Raw genomic sequence first — 15299 nt, forward strand, 5'->3', positions numbered from 1 at the left:
AGACGCTCGATAATTTTCAAGTTTTAACCCCACCACTTATTGTGGACGCTTTATTGGAAACACGCAATGTCACGTCCCGCCACGTTTATTTTATACTGTCCATACCTCCAATATGGTACAAATCTTGTATCGATATACAGGTCATGGTGAGACAGAGAAAAGTGTGAAAAATCATGAATTCATAATTCTGGTTTTCATAATTTTCAGTATTTGCCCATTGTAAATTTTAAAACTTAAAAGAGAGGTATCGAAATCAAACTTTGCATGTTCATATAGCTTGGCGAGGCAGAAAGAAACATACTTCTTGCTATTATAGCTACATTTTAGAAAGTCCCCTTTGTTGTTGATTTTTTTCTTCATTTTTTTCATACTTAGATTTTGTTAAACTCATAATTATCTCAAAAACTGTTGGAGGCATCAACTTGAATTTAATGGCGAGACAGAGTGCATTGTGTTGTTAACAAAACTTTTGATTATAACATTTAATCGTTCTTCTAAGTTAAACATTCCCTTTTTCGACATGCTGTGGGTTGTGGGTATGCACATTACGAAAGACTATGATATTTCCATTACATATAAAGTCGGTTATTCTTCGGAAAAAAAACGAACTTGTGGACGTTATTTAATATATACATTATACAATGTATACAGTTTCTTAAAGTTAACTAGGAAATTTTTAGCTAGAGACTGTGTTTGTTTTTTCTCTCTTTTGAACAGTTAGAAATGAAGAAATAACGCTTTGACAATGATTTTAAAAATCTTGACTTCAATAATAATACAGTCACTCTAGCGTTGCTAGTTTACCTAATTCAAAAGCTTCGTTAGATCACTCATGATTTTCTTAGTTTTTCATCAGTAACGTATCAACGATGTGTTGTTTTGTAGAAATATTGCATGTATATATGTCTTCTGTGACGTAAATACTTGATGTTTTTGTTGATGGCAGTGTTTATTTTTAGCTGTTCCTTAGTGTTAGCTTTTAAGTAAGGCATGTGTGCTATTTTAGAAAAAAAAATGCTTACCTCTGTAGTTCTTATCTTTGTTTTTAAATTAAATATAATGAAGCTCAAATTCAGTTTGTTTTGCCTATCTAATACATTTGTTTTCTTATAAGACAACAATTTTGTTAAACAAAAAGAAGCACGGTTGTAGAATAAAAAATGTTTGTTGTTATCTGTTTCCAAACAATTATTGATAGCTCTGCCAACCTGTCACGGTCAAGACCGTGAGGTAAAAACCTTTGGTAGTGTGGTCTCTCGGTAGAGGTATATTTAGGTAGTCTGTTGAGGGAGTTGGCTGGTTCCACACAGTTTACTTCTATAGTGATTGCTATTCTATTTCTACTTTGCTCGTTTCAACCTCTTACTTATAATTTTAATGGAACACTATCTCTACATAGATAAATAAATTCTCTGTAACATTTAAATACTGTTTATTCCGGTGGGAAATTGCAAGTTTATTTTGGTTATAACAAAGTTACAATAACACAATAATAAATTGTCAACAAATGAGAAAAATGTCTTTTTATCATTCAGGACCAGATTTAATATGATAATGTAAATAAGTACAAGTTTGAAGTAGAAATCACAAGCGTTTCAAGTCATATTTGTGTCAAAACCGTTTTCTAAATTTTATTTTATACCTATAAATTTTCTTCCTACGGATAGAAAATTCCGTATTATGTTAGTGACAAATACGGAACCATATATGGAAATGCCGGATTATTTTTTACCTTGGTTCCGATCTTAGCTGTGTCTTACGTAGCATTAGGAAACGGGATCCAAAATTATAAGAGGCGTCGCCGGTTTTGCATAAATTACGTATTCATCCGTCAGTCATAAATGTATTTTTTTATTTTCTGAAATTTCTTATAGAAGTGTAGTTTAATGAAAATCATTTTTACTAAAAACGAAAAGGTATATAATAAAAGTAAAATTATGTTGTAGTAGCTTTCTGAGGCTATGCATTTTTCTACTTGCAACAATGGAAAATTGATATCTCACTCGACCTTCGGTCTCGCGAGATATCAATTTTCCACCACTGCTTGTAGCAAAATACAAAGCCTTAAAAAGCTACTACTACATAATATTCCGTACATATATCTCCTTCATTTTAATGTATTATAATGCCTAACGCTTGTACCCTCTTTAATAGTCAACACGGAAAAATAGCGTAACAGTCAACCGTGACTAACTTCAACAAGGAATTAAATAATCTATTTCAAGATGTAAAATGTTAATAAAAATTTGTAATAAAGCTACACATCTAGAAAATAGCTAAGAACTGTTTTATCTGAATAAAAAATTCGTTATTTATCAAGAATAGTTTATTTACTTTAATACTTAATGCTGCAGACGGCACTTATAAATGAATGTCCCGAATTAAAACTTCTATACATATGATTTCACATTAACAATTGATGTTGATTCTTCACGTAAAAACGATCAACTATGATAAAAACATATGAATGCAATAATTCTAATTTTAAACATCATATGACTTCAACACCACTCTCGGCCGATGTGCTCCCTTGCATTTGGTGATTGTATCACAAATTTGCTTATTTTGCATTAATCTAAAATCAAGTAAAACTAATGTTTATACCAAGGCAAAGAGTAACAGCAAATGGCAAAAGTTATAAGTCAAAAGATAAAAGTCATAAGTAAAAAGTGATAAATTATAAGTGAAAAGTCATAAGGCAAAACCTAAAAAAAAACACGAGAAAATAAGTCAGCATTTATTACAAAGATCAATTACTATTTTTGAAATAACAATCATATATATTCCTTTTAAATACCATAATACATCCTATAAAGTATGGTTGCTATTTGTTGCGAATGAATAAGACGTTTGAATCTAATTACACATACTTGAAATTACACGTATAACTTATATGTCACGGTACGAATCTATTCAGTAGATGATATGCAATCTCGGTCGGGACGAAGCTAGCCCTGTAAGGGGTTCCGGGTTCGAATCCCGGTATGGCTGCAAATCTTTCTCCCCCTGTGACATTTGGCATAGAGGAAAGTGTCCCTGCCAGTCACGCGGGAGACCGAGGTTCTATTCCTGGTCGGGCAGCCGTTTTGTAACAAGGGCTTGATAGAAGAGATACAACCAGAAGTCGATTCATATAGTGCAGTTAATCTCGTAATACGTATGCCAAAAACAAAAAGAAATACTGCATGTATTTTACGTAAATAGTTACAAAATTGCACATACATATATTGTGATGTAAAAACTTTACAAATTAATATTTACAGGCTGCTGAGTTGGAAATCTTTAAAAGGACAATTAACTTGTACAATAAATGTGTTTAGATTTTTCTAGCTATTTTAAGATGGAAAAATATGCACGTTTTCTATTATTATATTTTTTTTACATATATTCATTGCCTAATTAATGCAAAAAAAAAATCTAAGAGCAAATTACAATTATAACATTTTCAATGCTTTATATATTACAAACTAGCCGGTAAAAGCCGTCCATATTTCACAGAATGAATCAATATACTTCTAGAAAGATTTTAGCAAACTTTGATACAAGCCCTTTTACTAAATGCAATTTTAGTGATTTTTTAAATTTAGAATGATATGATAAAAAATGTTCAAATTGGTGGGGTAGAGAAACATTTCCATGCATATTTCTATCGTGTCGAGAATAGTCATGCATTTAACATGTTATTATTTGCATCTAAACAAACAACACTTACAAAACATGTTTAAATGAGATTACACGGATATTTTTTTAGACTTTCAATAAATGTATTTCTTTTAAAAAGCCTTTTAAATGTATATGTTCTGAGTCATAATAATGCCTACAACTCCAAATCCGTACGGTAAATTTTGCTTAAATTTTGCATACAGGTGTCCTTTAGGTATACCACTAAACAATGTTGTCAATTTTACAATGCCTTATAGTGCAAATTATAGTGGTTATAACTTAAATGATAATTTACAAATATATTGTAATTTGCTCAATATTTACAAACCAATATCTTAAAATAACCATATAATGAAGTGAAATCGTAGACTATCGTCTTTATGATTTTAAAACATCATTTTTTGAAACTTAACCTATAGTAACCTAGTATATATCAATAACACGAAAAAAAATCAGTATTAGTCGTTTCAAAGCGTATTTATATTAAATCTATTCTCAAAATTAAATCTTTCAACTCGGTACACAGTTGTAGTGCTGAATCAGCGTCCAATGGCATCTGTAGATCTGGCTTCAGAAGGGGTGCTAATTCTATGAATTCCACACATTGTCTTCTTGGGCGTGAAAACATGTTCTTTGCAAATATATACGTCTCTCAAGTTAACTGCATTGCCGAAGTCGTGAGTTTCATACAGACCTGGTACAAAAAAACAGTGTGTCAGGTTTACCACAAATAACAGAAGAACTTTTTTGTTGCCTTATTTCATGTGTAATCCGGTCTAACTCGGTTTGTATGAGGTCCATGAAGCAAAATTTTAAGTTCTCACATTGTATCGGATCCAGATCATTAAATACACAAGTATCGCGTAAGTCTTTGAAAAAAAAATCCACCAATGGATTCCATTTTTTCTCGTAATGTACACCACCACTTCTCAATGCGTTGGTTAGATGTGCTTTTTCCAGCTACAAGGCTTCGAGTACCAACTATCGGATCTGTAGAATCGTGTCTGAAGTATTTCTACAATAGTAAAGCAATGCAGTTTTCCGTACCGACATGACAACCTAGTAATTGGGTGAGGGGGACTTGATAATGTTCATTAAAGGTGTCTAAAAGAATCTTGCAATAAGGTGTGGGTCGTTATTTGAGTCCAAAACCTCTAACCATGTTATTTTTCTACTATACCCATTCACAGCACCATGGATATAAAATCCTTATGAAACCGTCCATATGTCATGGCGTAGTATACGCGTCGGCATAAGCGATGAGCTTTCCGCATCTCAATACCATCCGGATCAAGCGCTCTCATTATTTCCATGACGTCGTCTCCCTTGACGTACATGTGGTAATTCAGCATTAACCTACGCCATATTGTACGAAATTCTATGCGTTGTCCATTTGTTTGTATTTCTCTGTTTATAACTCAAAAGGAGTATATATTCCATTACGCCGTTTTAAATTTAAGCGTTTAAAAAGTCTATTCACTGTACTAAATGACGTCGTTATGCCATGCTCTACCAGAAAGTACTCTATTATCAGCAGAGTTTTGTTTGTTATAGATGTTGAGGGTAGGTATCTTGGCACGGTAGCTTTGGTAATGCTGAACAGTATAATGATGAAGACACAGATCAACATCAAGGTTTTCATCCTCGTTACCTTTTGTCCAGTAGTTGTGTCTGAAATAAGAGTTTATCTTTTATCTAAATCTTTATACATTCATAGTATATAAAATGGGTAAATCTCTTAGCTCCGTTTTTTAAAGATTGATAGGTGCAAAAAAGTATTTTAAATGCTAGTAGGATATTTTGTTCTGACTGGTTTTATATCTACGTTTATTCTTAAGTGTTCTTTTCTCAATTGTTAAAATATACAACAAAATTAGACATTGATGCTAAATGCAAATGGTGCTCGATTACAATTTTAAGTTAACTTGTGTGTATGAACATAGCACTTGCCGTTCTTTACTAATTCCGTGTTAGCTCACTAAAATGCTGAATTGCGATACATGTTTAATACTGTGCACCATGCCATTTTAAGACGTAAAACTTGTATTCCCTGTCTACTTGTAAAACAGTTATTTGTTTGTTACTCATGGACAGATTTTGTGATGAGGACAAAAAATGTATAAGCACTAATATAATGAACATATTAAGAACATAGAAGATTGTACAAAACACACAGTCACACTTGTGGAATTAAAGTCTGTGATATGTTATCACTATGGGATTATATCAAATAATATTAAATTCCCTCCTTAACATATCCTCTCCTCCATGACAAATCTGCATGAAATTATTTAAAACGTTTAAAAACATACCTGAAACCAAAGTTGCTGCTTTCAGCTTCTAGGGCACGTGTAAAATGGGTTAGCCAAAAGTCATAAGACGTAAGTCACAAATCAAAAGTCAAAAGTCGAAAGTCAAAAGTAAAATATCCGTAACTCGAAACTCAAAAGTGACCCTCCAAGGCTTCCATAGATTGGGACACATACAATATATTTCTCTACAAATCTCGAACTTGTATGGAACAACCCTTCTCTGTTTCTCTTTTGTGTGTGTGTGTTTTTTTTTTCTTCTAAAAATGCCTAAATGTCTTTCCGGTTGCATGTCCGTCGCATTCAGTGCTGCAGCACTTTGATTTACACTACTAACAGCACTACTTCGTTCAGAATACCATGTGACATGGTTATTCAAAGTGATGATTAAAGGATCGTGTGCTAAGGCATGGCGTATTTGTAAAAATAGAGCAAGTTCTAAAGTGCATTTATGTAACTAATGTGATAATAGTATAGAGAAAACAAATTAACAAAACGTTTCCGAGAGTAGTAGTATTTTTTACAAAGACAAGTAGGGAAAATTCAAACCAGCGAAGATAATTTTAGCTCTGAACTGTGCTTGTTTCAATAAAATCTAACTTAAAACATATTGATGAAACGACATCGGTGTTCTACTTTTTTATTAATATGTCCATGAAATACCGTTTTTTGCTTAATTTTTGTTTAGTTATGCCCAATCTTTGAAAAGAAAATCACAGGGTGCTTAGCAATTATGTCATTGTAATATATTGTTTGATACATTTTTATTAAACTTTGCAAAAATGACTAAACGCATAGTACTTTGAAATAAAATTAGGTATCAGTATTCTTGATTTTTAGTAATCTGTTTTTGAAAGCTTAGCTTTGTTAAAAAGAGTGCTTCTCTCAGAAATATTCTCAAATGCCATGTCTCATGATTGATGTCATATTTATAAAACTATTATAAAAGCTTACATCAGCAATTATTGCTAAGCAATCTGTATTAACGTTTCAACCATTACTTTCAGTTTCGTGACAAATATCACAACAACACCTTTGTTAATATCATGCATTTTTGAACTTAATGGCAACAAATCATTTATTTTTTCGATATCCTATTTTCTATTGGTTAGAAAATGATTCAGCAATATTGGTATAATGCATTATGTCAAACTCTTGATTACTTCAGAGACTAGTCATGCAGCAGTTATGTAGTCGGGTTAAGATCTTGCAACATTCTAAGCAGTACAACCAAGCACTAAACTAACTACGAATGTACCTTTCTATTTTATAACCTTGTCGATAATTTGGTAGACGCATAAGTCGCATGAAATGCATATCACGTGATTCACAGTTATATAAATTATTATATAAGGTTGACAATCCCGTTTTCTTGTGTTACTGAAGGTATAAGACACCAACAGTGTGTCGTGATATTATAGTATTTATTATCACCCGTCTTTTTAAGCATGATTTTTCCTTTGAAAGTTTTCATAATATCTCTTCGAGGGATAAAGAGCCTGAAAAGTCACATTTCTGAGTTAAAGCGCACATAAGATGCTAAATGTTAGAGCGCACATTAGATGTTATATGTTAAAGCGCACATTAGATATTATATGTTAAAGCGCACATTAGATATAATATATTTAAGCGAACATTAGATGTTAAATGTTAAATGTTAAAGCGCACATTAGATATCATATATTTATGCGCACATTAGATGTAAAATGTTAAAGCGCACACTAGATATCAAATATTTAAGTGCACATTAGATGCTATATGTTAAAGTGCACACTTGATATTAAATGTAAAAGCACACACTTAATAAAATATATTTAAGCGCACATTAGATGTTATATGTTAAAGCGTACACTAGATATCATATATTTAAGCGCACATTAGATAGTATTTGTTAAAGCGCACACTAGATATTATATATTTAAGCCCATTAGATGCTATATGTTAAAGTGCACACTTGATATTATATGTTAAAGCGCACATAAGATATCATTTTTAAGCGCACATTAGATATTTTATGTTAAGGCGCACACTAGATATCATATATTTAAGCGCACATTAGATGTTATATGTTAAAGCGCACACTAGATATCATATATTTAAGCGCACATTAGATGTTATATGTTAAAGCGCACACTAGATATCATATATTTAAGCCCAAATTAGATACTATATGTTAAAGCGCAAATTAGATATTATATGATTGTTCATCCGTTACATTGAATATAATTTGATTAGTAAATTACAATAAAAATTTTAATTGACAATAAGATGTACCACTATATAAATAACGTTTATGGATGCTAAGCTTTACATTTATTATCTTTATTAAAATTATTCCCGTTAACTCATACAATTTAACTAAGATGTTTTATTAATTTTTCAAACTATAAGTGTAAGAAGGGTTTATAAAATCCTAAGCTAAATAGGATATGTTAAACGCTTCTTGATTAATCTGATTACCATCGACACTGCTAATAGCTATCTGCACTTCTTGACATTGTTCGGCATTGTTCAGAATTGCTTGACACTATTCAATTCTGTTCGACGCATTCAATTAAAACTAACCCAGGTAGGTAAACAAACCTTATCAAAGCTTAACAATATAAATAATTCAAGGTTTGTATTTGAGTATTTGGCTAAGGGATTTTGTTTTAAATACATACATGTCATTATGTTGCAATTTGTTATTTCATTTTCAGTTTGGTGAGACAATTTTCCATCTGGCCGTTTTGTTTAGCACAACAGATTGGCTACAGAAGCTTATTACACTTGGCGCTGATAGGAATTGCAAAGATAAAGTAAATTTCTTTGGTGAAACTTATTGATTCCTATACTTGAACCTGCACAAATACATATATATCAGTAGCACATAATACTTGTTCTTATTTCAGGGTGAATTTAGGGAAGCCTTGGATTTCAATAACCTATATGATTCTTTTACTTACCTTCATTTTATAAGTAGTCATTTAATCATTAATTCATCATTTACTAGCAGGACATTTACCGTTTTTTACAGTATGGTCGAACACCTTTGCATTATGCGGCACACACGGGTAGTGTATACTGTCTGCGTATGCTACTGAAGTTTGGGGCTCTGATAACAGAAACTGATGACGTAAGTAACTCCAGGTTGGCTTATGAATAGTTAATAAATCGTAAAAAAAAACTATTTAAGAGATTTAAAAAAGAACGCGCATATATGTTTTATGAATTTCTATATGTTTAATTTAAAAAACGGATTGGAAAACATAAGAAATACTTTTGCTTCTTGTATTTGGTGAAAAATTTGTTTCACCAAAAATGTAAACCCTTTCTAATATTTTAAGAAATATACACATGTTGCCTTAAATTTATATTTCTCTTCCACAGTACAAGTCCTATACTTTCAGTGTGGTTTATAAATTTATAAATTTAATTTAAGTCGTGCACACGAGATAATTAAGTGATGCACACGAGATACTATGTCGTGCATATATGTCGTGCATATTAGTTACTAAGCCATGCGCACAAGTTTCTTAGCATTTAAAACTTTAAGGAATTAAAACAGAAAAAAGAAAGCTAAAGTGATAAAAAAACTAGGAAATTATAACGCCAAACTTTGTTTTGCATGATTTAATGACTATTGTAACACTGGGAGAAAGCTGGTTGCGGGGGGGAAAGTTCGCCAATCAACTTTTTTGTTTGCCTTTTGGAAATTTATTTCTGAAATTAAAAAGTTTATTTTGGATTTGAATTGAACTTCTGATGATAGGACACACACTTCGTCAGTTAGCCTAGGAGTATACTGAAGATACTGCCATCATATATCAAATAAACATGTTTAAGTGACACGTCTAGGACTGAAAACGATGTGAATATAGATCAATACAGACTTAGCCTTGTTGCCCTGGCCCTTTATCATACATTGCGAGTGTTGTACAGACAAGTTGACTGATAACATCAAAATAAGAATATCTGATTGGCAAAATGTGCCAATATTAATATAAACATAGCAGCATCTCTGGGTCGAATTTTAAGGTTCTCATATTAGTTGAAAGTTCTTTTAAAGATATACAATGCTCATCTATTAGAAAAATACTTTTAATCTTTGCTGAATATGTCTAAGTTGAATAAGGGAATACATAAAATAATATAGGAAGCTGCATATCCTAATATGGATCAATGCATATCCTAATTGGATCAAGTGTAACATATCTTTTCTGTGTGTATTCAGAACATGTTGTTTTAATAATACATACAAACTGTGTACAATTTTTTCAAATATTCAATTAAAGCATAATATATCTTTGATTAATGTTTGGAAATATGAGCGGATTTTCAATTTTTGTTTTTTAAAAGAAAACTTTGCTCCTCTTTTTCCACCTGAATTTTCAAAAGTTTACTTGCAGCTTAGATGCACCAAGTTTAAAACCTTTACAAAGAAAAAAGAAATAAAGTATTGTGATTTTACTGTGTACTGTACTGACCTTTCTAATGATTTTAAATATTAAATAATTTGATGAAAAATGACTTTGTTATGATAACAAAATCTATGCTTAGTACTTTTGTCAAGTTGTATGTTACTCGACATAAAACGTAGTATAATTAATAAAAGGAAAATTTAGTCACTCCATCTTCATTAAATGCTGATTTTACTAAATCATTCATAGCATGAGCCTTTACAAAAATATACAGTAAATCAGTATAAATTTTCATATTAGATGAATCAATAAAATAGTCAACAAAATATCTAAATAATTCCAATTTATGCTGAGCATTAACAGTATTTTGGCATGGTAATGTATTAAACTAGCACTTGAATAATATTACCCTATGCAGATTTGAAGAAGGCAGTCTGTTATCTCCTTTTAACCATTTGACGTTTGTATTTAATATTCTTTTTCAATAAAACTTTCCTGCATATCTTAGGAAGGGAGACAGCCGTTGCATTACGCGGCAGAATCTGGACATTTTCTTCTACTTCCTGAATTCACGGGAAACAATCATGTTGCCGATATCAACTGTAGAGATAATGTATGTGTCTTTAATTCCTTCATGTTTCAATAGCTTACGAGAGTAATGTAAATCCATGTATTTTGCTTTAACACTGTATGAGATCCGATTTCTAAATACATTATTTTCAACAAATATTCTTTTGTCTACATGATCAGCTCAACCGAGCAAAAGAACATTTCCATTTTGTTTATAAAATGTAGCCTATATATTTTGTAGAAACAACATAGTAGGCTCCATAGGCCGTTAAACGCAATAAAAACTTGCAATAAATAGTATGCTTACTTTCAGGTAAAATGACTCTAGTTGGAAATTTCTGTTTTGTTTTACAAAGGCAAAGAATGTAAATTTAAACTAAGAGAGAGAAAATTATTCCTAAACTTTGCATGCTTAAAAAATCATGACTGAACAAATAGCCTGTGGAAAAACAACAACTGAAATTTTCCATTAGTGTCCTCTTTAAATTTAATAACAGCCTGTCCCATGCATGGCTCTTCCAAGTGAGAAAATAAATAGCAAGTGGTTTATATGAACCATTAGAAAGCTAATTTTGAGCCATATCAAATGTATATACTGAGTTTCGAAATATATAATTACCGGATAACGATGTAGACTATTTGTAAGTATACTATTAGTTCTCTAATGCTTTTGTTTAAGCGTGGACTGACACCATTACACTTGGCTTGCAGAGGTGGACAGATGGAAACAATCATTGAACTCTTGCAACTGAATGCCGATGTTGAAGCTAGTGACGATGTAACATATACTTATGAAAATTCATTTTTATAAAGTAACATAATTTCAAGTGTATGCAGTATCCTTATAAGAACCTACATACATGTATATAACATTTGGTATTCAAACCGAAAAATATTTTCATCAAAATAAGCACAACTGAGGCAGAGAAATAACCCACGTTTTACCTGCTAATGATATGATATGAGCGGATTTCTTTCATACATAAAGTCATAAATTAAACCATATTGCCAGTTTACTTCAAAATTTTCCATGACATAATAATATTTCATAAATAAATGATCTGAATTTTGCACATTTTTTCAAAAAGGTAGTATTTTTTATATGATAACGGGTGGAACTAATAAAAAATTGTTTGATTGAATCAATCTGTAGAATGGAAACACAGTGGTCCATCTAGCGGCTGCAAGTGGTCAGCATGAAATAATTGTTCAGCTTGCATCTCTTGGCTGCAGTATAGACACAAAAAATAAAGTGAGTATTTACAAAAACTATTATAAAAATAACTAAAAACAATTTCTTTTTGGGCTAATTGGGTGTATTATAGATCATACCATTGATTGACTGGTTCAAGTCGCTCAAACTACATATTTTCTCGAAATAACTTCATGTCAATGGTAATTTCGGGTAGAAACAAACTTTTTGACAAGCTAATTATTTTTTCATGACGCTTGGCATGCCGGGAAGAATATAATTATGAAACAAAGGTTTGTACCGATTTGTCCCAGTTCCAAAATAGTACTGTTATTACATCCCCTGACATTCTGTTAATCCTATCGGATTTTGTAGCATGCTTTATAATTGATGTATTTTAATAAGCCGACAATTCTTACCTAACCTGATATCTTGCAATTAATGTTATGGATCGGATGAATAACATTAAAGGTGATCAAGATATCATACAGTTTGCAATGGTAGCGTGTATTTTCCGGGAAGCTTACCCTGGTAGTTACGCTGATTTAATTCAACCTGTATATTTGTATTGAATAAGGACAATATCAAACATCACTTAGAAATGTTGTTTAAAACGCCCCATTAGTTTTTCACTATTTTTGTTGCAGGACATGAAAACACCTCTCCATGTTGCTGCCGAATATGGACAAGGAATAGCCATGGAGTACTTGCTAATGTGTGGCTGTAATCCGAACATTAGAGATAAGGTCTGTTTTTCAACAGCAATTATCTTTAGTCTTAAGGACTTTTCATATTTCAAATGTAAACCTCTTTCATTTTTTTAAAGTACATCGCTTGACTATTTTTGATAAGAACTGTTTATATTTCAATGAATCATAGTTTGTGTATTTGGTTTCATAAACGTGTTAGACATTCATTGTATATACTATGAAATAGTGTTTTTGCTAGACATATTTTTCTGATAATTACATGATTTTATGCATGTCAATTAAAATGCATCCGAATGAGTTGCGATATCATTGCAACTTCTGACGTTAATAGAAGTATTGAATGAGTTTAGGTTAAACAGATTTAGCAATGCAGTTTCACGAATAATTTGCTCTGTTTATAACAGATACTAAACTATTGCCAGTAAATATAATCACTTTGATGCTCTTATAGTGTAATGCTAACATTAAGTGCGCCTTTACGCGAACGCAAATGAGGTCACATCAAAATATAGACTATGCTTGGCCGTGCAGTACCGTTCCTTACGTTGTTAAGTAGCCAAGCCACCTTCTTATACGAGACATACACAAATTGTCTTTTGAAATTCTCAGTACACTCGTTTTCTTACAGTCTAGAATATGGAATGATATTGAGGTAAAAATTACACAATGTCTGCTTACTGATACAATTTACTCATTGACAATGCTATTGTGCTTATTGGTACAGTCACTATGTATGCTTGAACTTTCATCACGCTTGTTGACAATTACACACTGCCTGCTTACTGTTACAATTTACTCATTGACACTGCTATTGTGCTTATTGGTACAGTCGTTATGCATGCTTGCACTTTCATCACGCTTGTTGACAATGATACCATGCTTGCTGGAAGTAACAACTTGTTTGGTGTTAAGTCCCTGATGCCTTTTTCATATTTTCATTTGAGTGAATGACAGTGCAATCTAGCGTAAAGGTTTATTTCATTAGCTGTGCCAGTGGTTATCTTGGTTAATTTGTAATGCATACACGAAGTGATCAACCAGTATGGAAAATGTTATCAGGCACTAGGCAAAATATAACTAAGCATAATGTCATTTCAAAATTATGTCACATTTTGATAACAGGGGGCGCTATGTTCTAGTCGTGTTTTTCCGTAATTTGAATAATTATTTGCCGGAAAGATTATCGTGGATATCCGAATATGTATAGACAGATATATCAATAGTTACTTCCCCTTCTTTTCAATTTGCCATTTGTCGTAACTTTATTTAGCAAAAAGATTACAAATAGATTGTCGGTCAATTCTTTTACCCGTAGCATTGACTTTATATTCTGTATGCATGCCATAACGTCCAAATATATGCCATAACAATTAACATTGACTCATTGTTTAAAATTTTGACTGGACTGGAATTAGTCACAGGACTGTGACCAGTATTGATGATGGTACATCTAATTTAATTTGATTTAGGGGCCAGATTAAATTTTAGCTCGCCCTCTACATCTCATTTGCTTAACTTAAATTGTTTTTCTTAGAAATGGAGGACTTGCGGTTTGAAATTCCTGAAAATCCACAAATTAAGGTGGGGGGGGGGGAAGATCGTATTAGATGTAGAGGGAAAACTAATAAACTACATGTATATTTGTATAATGATTATTGTCCTAATGAAATGCGATTTAAAAACGTTAAGTTTTTTTTGTATGTAATGAACGGTAAATTAATTTAACTTAGGATATAAATATATTTAGAGCTATTTATTAACAAACTTAAAATGCAGAAATCACAATACTTATAATTATATGCCTAATTAATTGGAAAAATTAAAGACTATATTCTTGAATTGGTCAAATCCCGGAATCCCTATATGTTTTAATACGATCCCAGCTATTCTGAAAACTATATTCTTCAACTGGCCAATTCCCGGGATCTTCATATATTTAAATACGATCCCGGCTTTTCTGAAAACTATATTCTTGAACTGGTCAATTCCCGGGATCTTTATATATATATTAATACGATCCCGGCTTTTCTGAAAACTATATTCTTGAACTGGTCAATGCCCGGGATCCCTATATGTTTTAACACGATCCCGGCTTTTCTGAAAACTATATTCTTGAACTGGTCAATTCCCGGGATCCCTATAATTATGTTTTAATACGATCCCGGCTTATCTGAAAAATATCTTCTCAGACTGGTCAATTTCCGGGATCCCTATATTTTTTAATACGATCCCGGCTTTTCTGGCTGAATTTATTGATTACTTGTGTTTACCTTTTTCTAATTGCATATTAGCACTCTTGATGCCCAATATACAACGACTTCCATTGCCATTACATGTACTTACAATATTAAATAAGATTTTGTGTGTGTGTCATTCTGAGGTCAATTAATAAACGCTTTTGTCTGTGAAAAAATACGTTATTTTTAAAGATTTTTTATAACTACTTCAAATCAAA

The 15299-nt window shown here is 31.8% G+C and overlaps 1 protein-coding gene across 1 annotated transcript in view; it reads left to right on the top strand.

The window, feature by feature from the left end:
• LOC132757868 (serine/threonine-protein phosphatase 6 regulatory ankyrin repeat subunit A-like) overlaps positions 1-15299 on the top strand; it is a 58354-nt gene that overhangs the window by 33637 nt on the left and 9418 nt on the right. Inside the window, exons 19-24 of the mRNA XM_060749317.1 lie at positions 8672-8770; positions 8989-9087; positions 10881-10985; positions 11622-11720; positions 12096-12194; positions 12782-12880. Of these exons, the coding sequence (XP_060605300.1) occupies positions 8672-8770; positions 8989-9087; positions 10881-10985; positions 11622-11720; positions 12096-12194; positions 12782-12880 (600 nt within the window). The remainder of the gene's footprint in view (positions 1-8671; positions 8771-8988; positions 9088-10880; positions 10986-11621; positions 11721-12095; positions 12195-12781; positions 12881-15299) is intronic.

Source organism: Ruditapes philippinarum, unplaced genomic scaffold, assembly GCF_026571515.1.
Source record: "Ruditapes philippinarum isolate M1 unplaced genomic scaffold, ASM2657151v2 ctg624_1_1_1_1, whole genome shotgun sequence".
Classification (NCBI taxonomy): domain Eukaryota; kingdom Metazoa; phylum Mollusca; class Bivalvia; order Venerida; family Veneridae; genus Ruditapes; species Ruditapes philippinarum.